Source organism: Strongylocentrotus purpuratus, unplaced genomic scaffold (genome assembly GCF_000002235.5).
Source record: "Strongylocentrotus purpuratus isolate Spur 01 unplaced genomic scaffold, Spur_5.0 spur5_scaffold_19, whole genome shotgun sequence".
Lineage (NCBI taxonomy): Eukaryota > Metazoa > Echinodermata > Echinoidea > Camarodonta > Strongylocentrotidae > Strongylocentrotus > Strongylocentrotus purpuratus.
In genome coordinates, this window is record NW_022145604.1 from 18,186,722 (window position 1) to 18,201,901 (window position 15,180).

The following is a 15,180-nucleotide window of genomic DNA, read 5'->3' on the forward strand; positions in this document are numbered from 1 at the left end:
TCTCTTGGCAATTTCAATGTAGAAAATTTGCGGGACATTTACAGCGAGCAATTAAGTATATTTCTGGAGTAATCACATACATGCTTTGATTTTTTTTAATTTTTAAATACAGGTATGCTGACAATAACAGACTTCATCAACATCCTTCAGTACTATTACAAATCACCATTGGTAAGTTGATGCATAGATTTAGGTTTGGAAAACCTACTAGTTAAAGATAAAGTTGAGTTCTGGTCATGCGATTGCATTGTGAAAGAAACGGTGTGGATTCGATCAGAAAATGTTGATCACCTAGCATATAAGTATTGGTGTGTACTCCAAGGTCCTGGAATCATCAAAATGATAAGAAATTTGGCCCAGTCTCTGTAAAGTTACAAGCACTGTACACGGAAAGATGTATATGGGACTACACAAACATTCGGACATGCCATATTTAAAATATTAAAGCACTTGAAGAGCCATGCTATTCAGGGAACATTTTTTTTTATTTGATGTTCTTCCACACTTGCATAATAGAATGATAACGCTCACAAATTATTTTTCGCCTCTTCCCAGAACTCAACCTTCTCTTGAAACCTTGTTCATGTATGAAGTGGAAAGCTGCGATTGGTTTTTTAATTAATTAGTTTTGAATGACCTTAAGGTAATGCGCTCCACATCCCTATATATCATAACACACAGCTCAGTGAATATGGGTTGGACCTTTGTTGCATTTAGTTGCCATTCATTTACACATGAATTTATAATTTGTAAAAAAAGCGTTGCGGTTTAAAACAAAATGGCTGCCGTATGTGCAGAAATTTAAGCTCTTTCTCCTATTAAATGCATCTGGCTTTTTGTTAAGGACTCTGAATCCAATGTTTTTTAGCCAAAGCACAAAATGTGGAATGATTGTCGTGAAGGGGACTATATGATTTTGTCTGCTGAGAGCCTGTAGGGCATTCACATTAGGCCCGTCCTCATCAGCTCCAGTTGGCTAAATAACCCGCTTTATTAACTACCCTGATCGCGAATTAGCCAGTTAATTTGCGTCTTCATCAGCCCACAGTGGCAATTAGCGGGATATTGGATGTTGTTTCCAAAATAGCGGGCTAATTTGCACCCGTCCATGCTAGTTTGAGATGCACATATCGTTCTAGTGAAGACGCAATTTGGAGCTTCAGGATAATATCCGGAGTCTGGAAATAGCAGGTTATTTGGCAAACTCGAGCTGATGAAGACAGGCCTAGTGTGTATTACTATGTGTCAACATCTTCCTGGCTGTTAGCAGATGGTACAATGTATGCTGAAGAAGTACAGCATGTCTTTCATGTGTAATATCATTGATATACCTCAAGAAAGGCTTGGGAGTACATATGTGACTCTGGTTTGAGGTATTCTCAGAATTGTTTCAATTTAATTGAAATTTTGATGTATAAGACGTTCACATCTACTTCTGATGTAATAATAGGTGTACATTTTTTTCTTCTTCAGTGATTTAGCATGTAAATGAATTTGTGTGTCTATCAAGATACAAAACATGACCTCCATTATTAAAGGGATCCGGTAACTTTGTCTCGGATTCTGAAACAAAATCCTGGATTTAGCTCATGCTGCAATGATAATTTTAGACCTTTAAGTCAGTCAGGAACTCCATGACTTTTACAAGCCGATCGCTTGTCTGATTATCAAGATATTTGTGATTGGAATTCAAAATTTCAAAAATAATTTTCCCCAACGGTTTTTATGACACTACAGTCTATTGGGGAAAATGAGTATGGTAAAACCAGTCACTCAAGATTTTACTTATTTGAGGCACTTCATGATCATTTTGAAGAGTGATTTTTAAGGGCTTCAATTTTTGCACCAGATACTGATAACACGTAGGACCATGCAAAACAGATTTGCCTGTAATGGCTACCTGTATATTATTCAGAGAACATTGAATGTTTCTTTGTGCCTGGCAAAAGTATAGCATAAATGCTATGTCTGCTGGTGACACCCATGTGGAAAATTCCTCATTGAAATGTACACATGGATGTACATTTTATCGATTGGTATGCTGTTATCCTTGGGCTCTATTTTGAGGTATGGGAAAAGCCATTTGCCATTAAAAAGCTCTTTCTCAAGCTTTTAGCATTAGTGCATGGATTCTGATTTTACTGCAAATTGTTTAAATTTGTTCACTGCATGCAATTTGAAATGTCTGTGTGATGAGTAATTGAAAATAAATCTCTTTTCTACCCTTTCTGTGTCTCTGTCTCTCTCTCTGCCTCTCTCTCTCTCTCTTTCTCTCTCTCCCTCCCTCCCTTCTCTCCCTCCTTCTCTCCCTCCCACTCATTCTTCTTTCTGCCTCTCCTTTTCTTTTCTCTCTTTCCTTGTCTCCATGTTTCATTCCTGCTCTTATTCTCTATCTCTCTCCCTCTTTTTAATTTCTTTTTTCTGTCTCTTCATGACTGTCTCCTTTTACTCTTTTGCTTTTCCTTTCTTCCCCCTTCTCTCTCTCTCTCTCTCTCTCTCTCTCTCTCTCTCTCTCTCTCTAATCCATCCCTCTCTTTCTTTCCTCTCTATTTCCCACTCCATCCCTAGGTCAAGATGGATGAGTTAGAGGAACACAAGATAGCAACATGGAGAGGTGAGACAAAGATAGCAACAACAACAAACTTGCATCAATTCATATTTGTGTTCTTCTTTTTTAAATGTACATTAATTTTCAAAAGAACTGCATATTTTTCTGTAGTGCCTTCCATTTGACTTGGTTTATTTAAGGAGGAAATATAATAAGATTGAATTTTAGAAACTGTTGAAAGGGGGAATGGGGAGTAAGTTGAATTCAAAAGACAGTTGATTGTGCTATACTAAAATGGAAAATATTAGGTATTCCTTTATACTTGTATTCTATGTTCATTCAGCTTTCCATTGATATAAAGTTGTATTTTCCTTGGATAGGTCTTTAATGCTTTTAATTCTTTGTCTTTTCATTTTTACAGAGGTGTTAAAAGAGAAAGCCAGACCGCTTGTGTGGATCAATCCAGATCAAAGGTTTGTTTACATCTGATTCTATGAATTCATCTTGGAGAGGATTTTTATGGGAACTTGCAGAAATATCATTGAAATCTGAGACTGATTACCTACTTGAGTCTGACTCTCTACTTGAAAAGGGCTATAAACAATCTCTCATGTAGTTTATCATTAACCGCAATGTGTCAATCTCACATGTTTTTGTGTCAAATCTAAGCCAATGAGAGTAGGAATGTAACTTTGGACTTATACAAGCACCAAGTTACATACCAGGGGAGTGTTTCACAAAGATTAAGATCGACTTTAAGTTAGACTTAAGTATGGCAGGCCGTTCATGCCACTGTTTGCTCTCACCATTTACTGGCATTGGTCTCTCCAGGGACGTACAAATCGTGGTCACAAATCTACAGAATTTAAATTCATTATTGAAAGAAAAATATTGTCTAAAGATCATAATGGTGAGAGCAAACAGTTCACAATATCTCTATCGTATCATTCAATAAAATTTTCCTCCTTTTTTGTTTCCGTTAGTTTGTTTGAAGCCGTCAAGATGCTCATCCAACAGAAGATTCATAGGTTACCAGTCATAGACAACGCTACAGGCAACGTCATCTACATCCTAACTCACAAACGTATACTGAAGTTCCTTGCTCTACTGGTAAGCTGTGCTTTGAATCTATCAATCCTTTGAAGCCTATCTGCACTACTTTAGCCAGGAGGGATTAGACCTCCCTGCATGGTCACTGACAAGTGGTTATCTCATCAAATCAGCTCTCAATTAACATAAGAAATAGGGGACCATGGGGGACCAACAGTGACCGCTTAGGCATTGTTTACTATATAGAGGGCGCAAGTAGCTACAAGTAGTGCAGTCCCGCCTTGAAATAAAGTTGAGTTCTGGTCATGTGATTGCATTGTGAAAGAAACTGTGGAAGCGATGGGAAAATGTAATGGAGCATATAAGTATAATGGACCATGATTTGATACTTGACTGGAAAATCTTATTTGCAGAACATGAGTAACTATGTTGCACATTGTCAGGGGTTATAATGGAATACTTGTCTGATGTGAACCAAGATCTGCATGCAGTGAACAAAATTGTACAGCATCTTTAAGCCTCGTTCAATTTTTTGATGACATAAATTGTAATAGGCTTCATATTTCTATATCTTATAAAATAAAGCTCTCTGAATACATACCTTTGTTGCACACAGTTGCCGCTATTTACACGTTTAAAAAAAAAGCTGGCGGCTTGTTTGGGGCACGATTCATATACCAGTTTCATATATCTGAACAAGCCTTATGTGTACTTTGTCTGCATTTTGAAATACATATCACTTTATGCACACTCTTATACCGTGTATTTCTGTTGATGCGTGATATAGTCGATACCATTTTACTACTTTGTTTTTCTGTGTCTTATCTTTGCAGCAAAAGACTGAAATAAAGAGTCCCTCCTTCCTGAAGAAGACCCTTAAAGAACTCAACATCGGGACGTACACCAACATTGCCACAGTGAGTCAAGATAGTTTGCATGTTTCATCAATGTCTCCTTTGTAATACATACATGTACTGGCGGGTGTTTCACAAAGATCCTAAGTCAAACTTAACTGTTGGACTTAAAATTATGGAGAGCCATTTGTAGCCTTAAAATAAAATTCAAAATATATTCAAAAGCGAAAATTCAAATATTTTAGACTTTTTATAAATTCCATGTAAAGAACATGAAATCTCCTTGATCATATAAAAAATATGAATGATTTGAATCAACATTTTATGCCTTTTAAAATAACTTTTACATAATATTTTCATGGATACCAACAGCTTTCCATAATTGGAACACTCCCCTGTACATATAATAACATATTTCCATCAAAGTAAGTCAAGTAAATGCACAAGGAGTTTATTTTCTTGTAAATTCATGCAGAAATTTAAAGTTAAAGCAAAGCCGTTTACAAAATAAATGGTAATACCATAGTGCTTTGACAAGGTATTAATCCACATTTGCCACTCCCTACCCAGGAGAGAAATGGGGACCTTGTATGATGCCAAAAGCCTTTTTTTTTCTGCCATATGCCCTCACGGTGACCATATGGTAGAAATAATCCCCAGGGAGTGAAGATGGTGCTCATTGTGCGTGAATCGATCTGATGACCAGGGTAATAACATCTGCTTAGGAACGGTATTTGGTATTAAGCGCTATATAAATCCAGATTATTATTATTTTCATCATTGTTTTTAATGTGATCTTCTTTGTTTCAGGCTCGACCGGACACCCCTCTGATAACAGCTCTCAATATGTTCATAAACAAGAGAGTTTCAGCCTTACCCATCGTAGACGAGAACAACAAGATTGTGGACATCTATGCCAAGTTTGATGTCATCGTAAGTCACTTAAATCAGTCAGTGTTTTTAAGAAGTACGATGATATGATGCTGTGGTATTGACCAGGGGCGCGATTTCTTTTCATGACCAGGAGGGAGGGGCGGGGGGGGGGGGGGGGGGGGAATGAAATGGGAGGGACGAGGGAGCATAGTGAACGAGAGGGGCGAAGCACTGATCTATTTCTAACTCTTAATCTTATATACATAGAGTGTCAACTGTGCTTGCATGATACCAACGGAAATACAGATTTTTCCTGCAATATTTACTTGTACATTTTGAAGGATATTATGCGAGGGGGGGGGGGGGGGGACGAGTCAAAGGTTAGGCTAGTCTAGGGAAGGAGGAGTGGTGAGTTACATTTATTTTAGGGTCATGTATTTTTTCACTCAAGCTGAGTATCATTCATCATTCTAACCCCTCCAGAATCTTGCTGCTGAGAAGACGTATAACAACCTAGACATCACCATTCAACAAGCGCTCCAGTTCCGTCAGACATACTTTGAGGGTGTGAGTACATGCAAGGCTTCAGAGACATTAGAAACCATCATGGAAAGGATCATCAAAGCTGGGGTGAGTTTATAGAAACTTCTTCTCCTCTCTCTCTCTCTCTTTCTCTCTCTCTCTCTCTCCAGAGGAATTAAAGTTGCTCAAGCGCGGGTATATAGAGGACAGCACATGGACGTATGCCAGGAGCGTAATACCTATTGGCTCGGTATTATGTAGTGATTGTCAAGTTGCCTACTTCACGAATGACGATATACCCACGCATGAACATCTTAAAGACAACAATGATATGAGTAGGAGCACAAAATCCAGAGAAACAAATGAGTGAAACCTTTAATTAATATAGGACAGAGTATGAGGAATATTTTTAAGTTGAGATGACTACAGTTACGCAGAAACATCCTTCGGACATGTAGTTGTACTATGTTATATTAGAACTGGGGGTGTTTCACAAAGTAAGATCGACTTTAAGTTGGACTTAACTATGGCAGGCCACTCATTCCACTGTTTGCTCTCACCATTTACTGTAATTGTTCTCTCAAGGGGCGTACAAATCATGGTCACAAATCTACAGAATTTACATTCTTTTATATTTCATTATTGAAGGGGGAAAATCAATCAATCTTAGTCTTTGTGAAACACCCCCCTGTACAAACACAAATGGAAAAGAGCTTTCTGTCAGGCTTTGCGAAGCTATATATGATGATTCTCATCAATAGATGGAAAAATAGAAGGAGAGTCATCCACACAACTTTTCCCATTTTGTTCCCTTCGACCGTAGAGGTCATCTTGGGATCTGGAAATTCTCTAAAATGTCTCACAGAATTAAACCAAACTTGATTTTTGGTAGCTGATTAACAAAGCAAAGAGAGATAGTAATATCATGTGATGTTACATGTGCAAAATTGAGCTGCGTTTTTCAATGTTGTTATTTCCTGCAAGTTCTCATTTTGTATTCAGATTTTTTCTGGTCCAAATAAGCAATTTAGAGGTTGATGAACCATTCGCAATCCCACAACATCTTTGTGAACTGAATTCAGGACCTGTTTGTACTATTTTTCCTCTTGGATGATATTTGAATCTGTTTTTTTATTCAACTTTTCTTCTGACAGGTCCATAGGTTAGTTGTGACTGACGATGAGAAGCATGTGATAGGCGTCATCTCACTTTCAGACATCCTTAATAGTTTAGTGCTCAAACCAGCAGGTAAGATTCCCATGGATACGATGGGGATGGGGATGGGGATGGGGATGGGGATGGGGATGGGGATGGGGATGGGGATGGGGATGGGGATGGGGATGGGGATGGGGATGGGGATGGGGATGGGGATGGGGATGGGGATGGGGATGGGGATGGGGATGGGGATGGGGATGGGGATGGGGATGGGGATGGGGATGGGGATGGGGATGGGGATGGGGATGGGGATGGGGATGGGGATGGGGGTGGGGGTGGGGTAGGGATGTGGGGGTGGGGATGTGGGGGTGGGGTGGGGATGTGGGGGTGGGGGGGATGGTGAAGAAGAAGAAGGTGATTATGATGGTGTTAATGGTGATGATTATGATATTGTTGATGATGATGATGCTGCTGCTGATGGTGATTATGGTGGCAATAATGATATGGATTGTGGTGGTGGTGGTGCTGGTAGTGGTCTCTTTTCATTTGACGCAATTTAAAATTAAACATAAGTGTACAAACAATTTGTGTTTTTACAACAGGGGTCATTTATCCCCTGGATCCTTCTCTAAACCACTGGCTTTCAAATTGTTAGGTTTGTTGGTGAAGTCTTTTAATCAACAACCAATAATTATATTTTCTCTCTTTGCTTTTTCTTTCTCTCGCCCAGGTGTACCCAGTAGAAAGAGCAGCTCATCATCGTCAACACAAGGGTCGCCGCGGGTATAGCAGGGTCACCAGCAGAGGGCAGTATTTCCTACAAGTACTAGCAGTTGGGTATCAGTTCTTATGTTCCTCAGAGATCGTACAAGGAGGGCTACGTGGTTTAGAAGAACCATCATGAGCACAATAACATACGGTCGCTTGATGTATCGGGTTCCAGGCCATGGATTGCCTGCTAGTGCATCCTGCTGTATTGGAGATCATGCAAAGTCATCTCATCGCCAAAGATATTCCCTGACTTATTTTCTCTGTCATTTTTTCATTGTCACCAATGTCTTCATGATGTTATAAAGATATTATATTTTTATTTTATTTGAGAATTATAGTAGAATCACCACAGGCACACAGGGATCATAAATAGAAATAATTTTCTTTGTGGTATACAGTCAATAGTTCTACAGAGCTTACACGTTTGCAAAGAGTTACATGTACATGTATTATAATTGCACTTTTCAAAGTAAACCTTTTGGCAACATTTATATCTTTTTGAGACACAAGTCGAATTATAAGTGTTTGGGAAATCCAAGCTTTGAGATTCGTAGCAGAGTTAAACACAAAGAAATTGCTTTATCTGTGATATTCCACCTTGTGTTAGCTTTGGTCAGGCATGTCATTTGAGCAGCTCGCTAGAACAGCTGAAGACAGGAAGATATGGAGAACCTGTGTCTCAAAGTCCATTTCATTGTAGCCTTAACGGCCTCCAACCAAGCTATGGGACATAGATACCTGTAGCTAGATTTGGTTAGTTAGTTTGGGTTGCTGGGCTAAAATGTTTAAAGAATTCACAAATCACTCATTAACCAATTGAATACTAGATTATCTAATTCCCATAGGCTTAACACATGGACCAACAGGTTCCAGTAAGCAAAGGGTTAAAATCTTCCAGGAAGAATCTCAAGTTTTCGATGATTCAGATGATTTCGAAGATCGGGTGGAACGGAATGACTGGAGTTGCAAGGACAGACATTTCAAATGTTGTGTCTCTACTCTAGGTGTTTTCTTATATGATGCTGTAAACATATGGATTGTAGGAATCAAAATGGGAAAAGTTGGTGGCCAGTATACCACTTGTATCTACTACAACTCGCTTTACTTACCTATCTGTTTCATAGTTGCCAATCTCCAATTAGAATTGCCCCAATACCTGAGATTAAGAAAGTTTTTTGAACTTTCAAAGAACTTTTTCAGCTACGGGGCGCAATTCTAATTGGCTTTAGAATGGCAATTATGAAGTAGATAGGTAAGTAAAGCCGACTCATAGATAAAATGTTAGGTCACAAACATACAGATATGCTTTAGAAAAGAGTTCTGTGACACATCCAACATTATTCACCTGTGTGACAGTTTGGGTGTCTAAGTTGAGACATATACTGGCGGACTGAAGCTAGCTGCCAGTTTTAAAAACTTTAGTCTGCTTCAGTCTGTCAGCACAAATCTAAGGAAGTTATGTGGACTGACGATACAAAAACTGTCACACAGGTCGATAAATTGTAATGTGTCTTGGAATTCTTATCTAAATTATTTAAACCATCTTTTCTAAATTATTCAAACCATCCTGATCAAATTGTTTGTCACTTATATAAGGTTCTGTAACACTGCTATTCTTTCTCCTGTCTTGACAATGTAAGTGTCCTTTCTGCATGTGTTACACGGAATCGAGAGTTAATACTTTGATAATTTTTTATCAAGCTTTTGATTATTTATTTTGATTACATTGTGATTTTCTACTGAAATATTGGAACATGAATTTATGTTTGCTTTTGCATGATATTCTTTTCCGTGAGAAAAAAATGGAACATATCCCCTTTTCCTTGGAAATTTGAAGATCAAGCTCACATATTATTCAAAGTGATGCTCACATAGTAGGATATGCAGAGTAAAGAGAAACACATGGCAAGGAATGGTTGTATACTTTAATAACTTCATGCATAGGGACTTGCTGGTAGAATTTATGAAACTGTACATGTAACTATATCATTATAGAAGGAATATCTAAGTACTGAGAATGTTCCTTTGAACTTTGTAGCATTGAAAATCTTTACAAAGGAAAGTCCTTTATTTTAAGCTATCATCCCTATATGATATTGTTAGAAGTATATTTTTGAACCCCAATCGAGTTCAAGATTGTACAACAACTTGGAAAGGGCTTCATGGTGTCAATATATTCAGGACTTCCAGATTTGTTCAAGTTATTAAAACAAATATTTCCCCAACCACCATCATTAAAAATTGTATACCCAGTTACCTGTACTTTATGAACAAATGTTTGTTCAATTTGTTTTTTCTTGACTTACTTTTTATTTCTTGTGGTTTTAACAAACTTGGGAACCTATGTGAAGACAAGTATGTTTTCTTTGCAATAATTTTTATTTTAACTCATATTTTGTGAATGGACTATGATTGCATGTATACTTCATTTTTTTTTCTTTTGGTGATTTTTTGTTTGTTGCCAAAAACCTGTATAAATGTAAATAGAAAGCAAAATGAAATAATTTGTAGCAAATTGTTTTTGAAATATTTAATATTGATATCACTAATGATCACTTTGATTTGTTGCTTGTTATCTCGTGGATATGATTCAAGTGTGTTGTCATTGTTAACAAATGAACATCACAACAAAAGTTCAAGTTTCTAGGAAGTTTGTTTCTTTTCCCCCTGTCTAATTAGATAATTTGTATACCTTTTCCTGTGTCTGAATCAAGAATTATCTGATTCAAAAATTGTCTGATTCAAGAATAGTCAACAATTATTTTGGTAAGTGAGACCCAAAATACTTGCTTCTACACAATCTGTTAGGTTACAGAAGCCTACACACTCGAGGGTCCCATTTTATGAAACATGTACCAGCTACAAATAACATTGAGACACAAGCAACTGAAATCAGTTTATTAGATTGACTGTGAGTAAAAAATTTAAATCCAGATATAGACAAATGTAGACAAAGTAAGGTCTAGACTACAGGAATTGAACCATGAGGTCTTTGATTTCGAGATATAACAAATCACAGACAATAAGGTTGTCATACACAATATTGATTCAGCTATAATGCATCATTTCTAATTTATACCTTGCATATAGTCAACCAATGTTCATTTGTGGAATAGGCATTCTTACAGCTTTAGACCTGGGTCCCATTTCACAAAACTTCTCATCAGTGACATATGACAGTTTTTATGCCTCCGTTACGAAGTAGCCGGAGGCATTATGTTTTCGGGTTGTCCGTCCGTCCGTACGTCCGTACGTCTGTACGTACGTACGTCCCGTTCTCGTGATCGCGTTATCTGAAGAACTGGTTGATGGATTCCTGCCAAACTTTGGTCATGTACGTATCTTGTAGAGCCGATGAACTGATTAGATTTTGGGGTTACGAGGTCAAAGGTCAAAGGTCACAGGGCTCATTATGTATGCAAAACAAGCTCGTGATCGCGTTATCTGAAGAACTGGTTGATGGATTCCTGCCAAACTTTGGTCATGTATGTATCTTGTAGAGCTGATGAACTGATTAGATTTTGGGGTCACGAGGTCAAAGGTCGAAGGTCACAGGGCTCATTATGTATGCAAAACGAGCTCGTGATCGCGTTATCTGAAGAACTGGTTGATGGATTCCTGCCAAACTTTGGTCATGTATGTATCTTGTAGAGCCGATGAACTGATTAGATTTTGGGGTCACGAGGTCAAAGGTCAAAGGTCACAGGGCTCATTATGTATGCAAAACGAGCTCGTGATCGCGTTATCTGAAGAACCGATTGATGGATTGCTGCCAAACTTAGGTCATGTATGTTACTTGCAAAGCCGAAAAACTGATTAGATTTTGAGGTCACGAGGTCAAAGATCAAAGGCCACAGGGCTCATTATGTATGCAAAACGAGCTTGTGATCGCGTTATCTGAAGAACCGATTGATGGATTGCTGCCAAACTTAGGTCATGTATGTTACTTGCAGAGCCGATGAACTGATTAGATGTAGGGGTCACAAGGTCAAAGGTCAAAGGCCACAGGGCACATTATGTATGCAAAAACAGCTCGTGATCGCGTTATCTCAAGAACCGATTGATGGATTCCTGCCAACTTAGGTCATGTATGTTTCTTGCAGAGCCAATGAACTGAGTAGATTCTTGGTTCATAAGGTCAAAGGTCATGGGCTCATTATGTATGCAAAAATAGCTTGTAATCACAATATTCTGAGAACCTGTTAATGGATTACAATTGAACTTGAATTCGAAAAATTTCTTCTGTTTTGGTTTGTAAAATTGCTCTATGACGGAGGCATCATTTTCGACTGCGCGCAGTCGAAGTTCCATCTAGTTTTTTTATAAGCTAGCGAAATCCTTGCTTCTGATTGGTTATTAGCAGATTTGTCACTGATTTTTGTTATTTGTCCTTGAAAAAAGGCTTTGTGAAACAGGTCCCTGTTGTTGACCATAGTAACCTAACACATTTCAGTCCTTAACATTCACTTTGATCGGTCTTAAATTATCTGCTATGTATACTTCTTTCTTTCTTTCTTGTTCCCCCTCATATCAAAAGGCTAAGAGAAAAATTATTGAAAATTGACCAGAGGTGTGTTTGCACTTTTCTGCTGACCACTCAAAATAATTTTTAGTTTCTTGTTTTATCAAAAAATATTTGGTATTTTATTGACAGTCCGACTTTGAGTCAAGGGAAAGGGGGGGGGGGGGTATTTTCATTATTGTTGTGGAGTTTGTATGTGTGTGCATATCAACATCCCACCATTGTATGTTACACACTTTCTTTAAAATCAGGGCCTTGTTACATGAAACTTACCACTGAAGGTAACTTTGCCATCAATATTAACTCATGGTAATATCACTCACCAGCCAATCAAATCAGATTGTAAGTTTTATGCAACGGGCCACGGATGTAGAGAATTGATAAGTTTAATTACGGATGTTGAATAGTTACAAATCAATTCAATGTTTCATACTTCCAAAGGACAGGGGCAGACTGGGACTAGAATTTGTGCGGGTAACTTTGATGGCCAAATCTTCTTCATGATATTAATATCAGTTGACCTTTAGACCACAAATCGACCAATCTCAATATGAATTATTGAGCGGCTTCAGGGGGGGGGGGGGGGGAACTCCCCAAACTTCCCAAACTTCTATGGCCAGTCTCACCCCGTCAAATGGTATAGAGATCATTCATAATTGGATGTGCACTGTATATGCACTGTATGATAGAAATAGTGTATATCATACTGTTTTAATGTCACAACTGGTCTTCTTGAAGTCCAATGGTATTGTTTTAGCGACAAAATAATTAAACTTTGCAGAGCAAACGATACATTTTTCTTTGTACCTGCTCTATAAGGTGCTATACCAAAGTCTTTGTATAATTGGACTGGATTATTTTGGCAAATGGGTTGATAGTTGGTCGATTATTCTAAATATCACTGAAGATGAAATCTTGGAAAATTTGATTGCAGATCTATGGTTTTATCAATCTCTTTCTTAGTCCATGGATATTTAAACAATGTTGGTCAACCTTGTGACTCAATTAATGTTATTAAAGTACACATGCTTCTTTGTAATTCTAAAATCATGTTTTTTGTTGTTCAACATGGTTACCCCCTTTGTTTGTATTGCTGTTACCCCCCAACAGAGAGGTGGTATCGTTCTTAGCAGTGTACTTTTAAAAGTGTTTATTATTGAAATATGAAATAAAATATTGAATTTATCATACATGACAAACGCTTCACATGAGGTCTCTATAAATCAATGTTTCATTGTAATTTGATTGAAAAGACAGTTACTGAATGCTTAAATTGTTGTGTCAGGTGATGATTATGAAGTTGACTACGGGGATGGTGATAATGGTGATGATGATGATGAAGTTAATTATAAGGAGGGTGGTGATGGTGATGATGAGGATGAAGTTAATTATAAGGAGGGTGGTGATGGTGATGATGATGATGATGATGAAGTTAATTATAAGGAGGGTGGTGATGGTGATGATGATGAAGTTGATTATGGGGAGGGTGATGATGGTGATGATGATGATGAAGTTAATTATAAGGAGGGTGGTGATGGTGATGGTGATGATGATGATGAAGTTAATTATAAGGAGGGTGGTGATGGTGATGATGATGATGAAGTTGATTATGGGGAGGGTGATGATGGTGATGATGATGATGAAGTTAATTATAAGGAGGGTGGTGATGGTGATGAGGATGAAGTTAATTATAAGGAGGGTGATGATGGCGATGATGATGATGATGATGATGAAGTTGAGTATGGGGAGGGTGATGATGATGATGATGAAGTTGAGTATGGGGAGGGTGATGATGGTGATGATTATGAAGTTGATTACGGGGAGGGTGATGATGGCGATGATTATGAAGTTGATTACGGGGAGGGTGATGATGGCGATGATGATGGTGATGATTATGAAGTTGACTACGGGGAGGGTGATGATTTATGAAGTTGACTTCGGGGAGGTTGATGATGGTGATGGTGATGAAGATGATGATGAAGTTGATTATGGGTAGGGTGTGGGTAGGGTGATGATGGCGATGATGAAGATGATTATGAAGTTAACTACGGGGAGGGTGATGATGTATGAAGTTGACTACGGGGATGGTGATGATAGCGATGATGATGATGATGAAGTTAGTTATGGGGAGGGTGATGATAAAGTTGATTATGGAGATGATGATATTAATGGTGGTGGTGGCCGTGTCATATTAAGAGTATCATCGAACTGCTTCATCTCGTCTGTTCAACAAAGCTGTTCCTTTATTACACAATATATGACGATGTAGAACAACTTATGAAAAATACACTATTCACTGACAATTTCAATACCCGTTCCCCCCCCCCTCTCTCTCTCTCTCTCTCCCCCTCTCTCTTGCTCTTGCTCTCCTTCCCGGTCGCTCACATATTTTGGAGGTCCTTTTCTTCTCCTTTTCTCTTCTCTCTCTCCCTCTCTCTCTCTCTCTCTCTCCTACTTTCCTATTTGTATCATTTCTACAAATTCTCACATGTCTTCCTTTTTTCTGTCATGCTGCCTCCTCTGTCTCACTTAAACCGGAACATATAATTATATTTGAAATACTTTCTTTCCCACCCCCCCCCCCCCCCCCTCCCCCTCCCCAAGTCCATAGTCTATAATATTCCCTACACTTGCTTCAAGTCACCGATGGTGGCATTATCAACGAACTCGAACGCACAGCCTAGATTCTTTCGCCCGGCGTAGAAATTCGGCGATCACGTCATCTTTAGCGTCTTGAAGCAAGGGAATATTACTCTTTCACCTCTGATAAATGCCCCTATTAAAACCTAATAGGTGTCAATTTCATTTCTTGTGAGGGCCCAGTTTCATGTACGAGAAGTACCACTTACCACCTTTGATAATAGTGCCTCCTTCACCTTTGAATT

The 15,180-nt window shown here is 38.3% G+C and overlaps 2 protein-coding genes across 12 annotated transcripts in view; both read left to right on the top strand.

Moving 5' to 3' along the window:
• LOC756927 (5'-AMP-activated protein kinase subunit gamma-2) overlaps window positions 1-10,406 on the top strand; it is a 63,573-nt gene extending 53,167 nt beyond the window's left edge. For all 11 annotated transcript variants that reach the window (XM_030990486.1, XM_030990487.1, XM_030990489.1 and 8 more), the window contains 9 exons: window positions 113-171; window positions 2,569-2,614; window positions 2,970-3,021; window positions 3,532-3,658; window positions 4,432-4,515; window positions 5,263-5,385; window positions 5,809-5,955; window positions 7,002-7,095; window positions 7,733-10,406. In XM_030990486.1, the coding sequence (XP_030846346.1) occupies window positions 113-171; window positions 2,569-2,614; window positions 2,970-3,021; window positions 3,532-3,658; window positions 4,432-4,515; window positions 5,263-5,385; window positions 5,809-5,955; window positions 7,002-7,095; window positions 7,733-7,791 (791 nt within the window). In that variant the 3' untranslated portion in view covers window positions 7,792-10,406. The remainder of the gene's footprint in view (window positions 1-112; window positions 172-2,568; window positions 2,615-2,969; window positions 3,022-3,531; window positions 3,659-4,431; window positions 4,516-5,262; window positions 5,386-5,808; window positions 5,956-7,001; window positions 7,096-7,732) is intronic.
• A 2,151-nt stretch (window positions 10,407-12,557) lies between these two features.
• Window positions 12,558-14,224, top strand: LOC115925834 (spore wall protein 2-like). Its single transcript, XM_030989826.1, has 2 exons — window positions 12,558-12,576; window positions 13,581-14,224. The coding sequence occupies exons 1-2, from the start codon at window positions 12,558-12,560 to the stop codon at window positions 14,222-14,224; spliced, it is 663 nt and encodes a 220-aa protein (XP_030845686.1).
• Window positions 14,225-15,180: the final 956 nt, after the last annotated feature.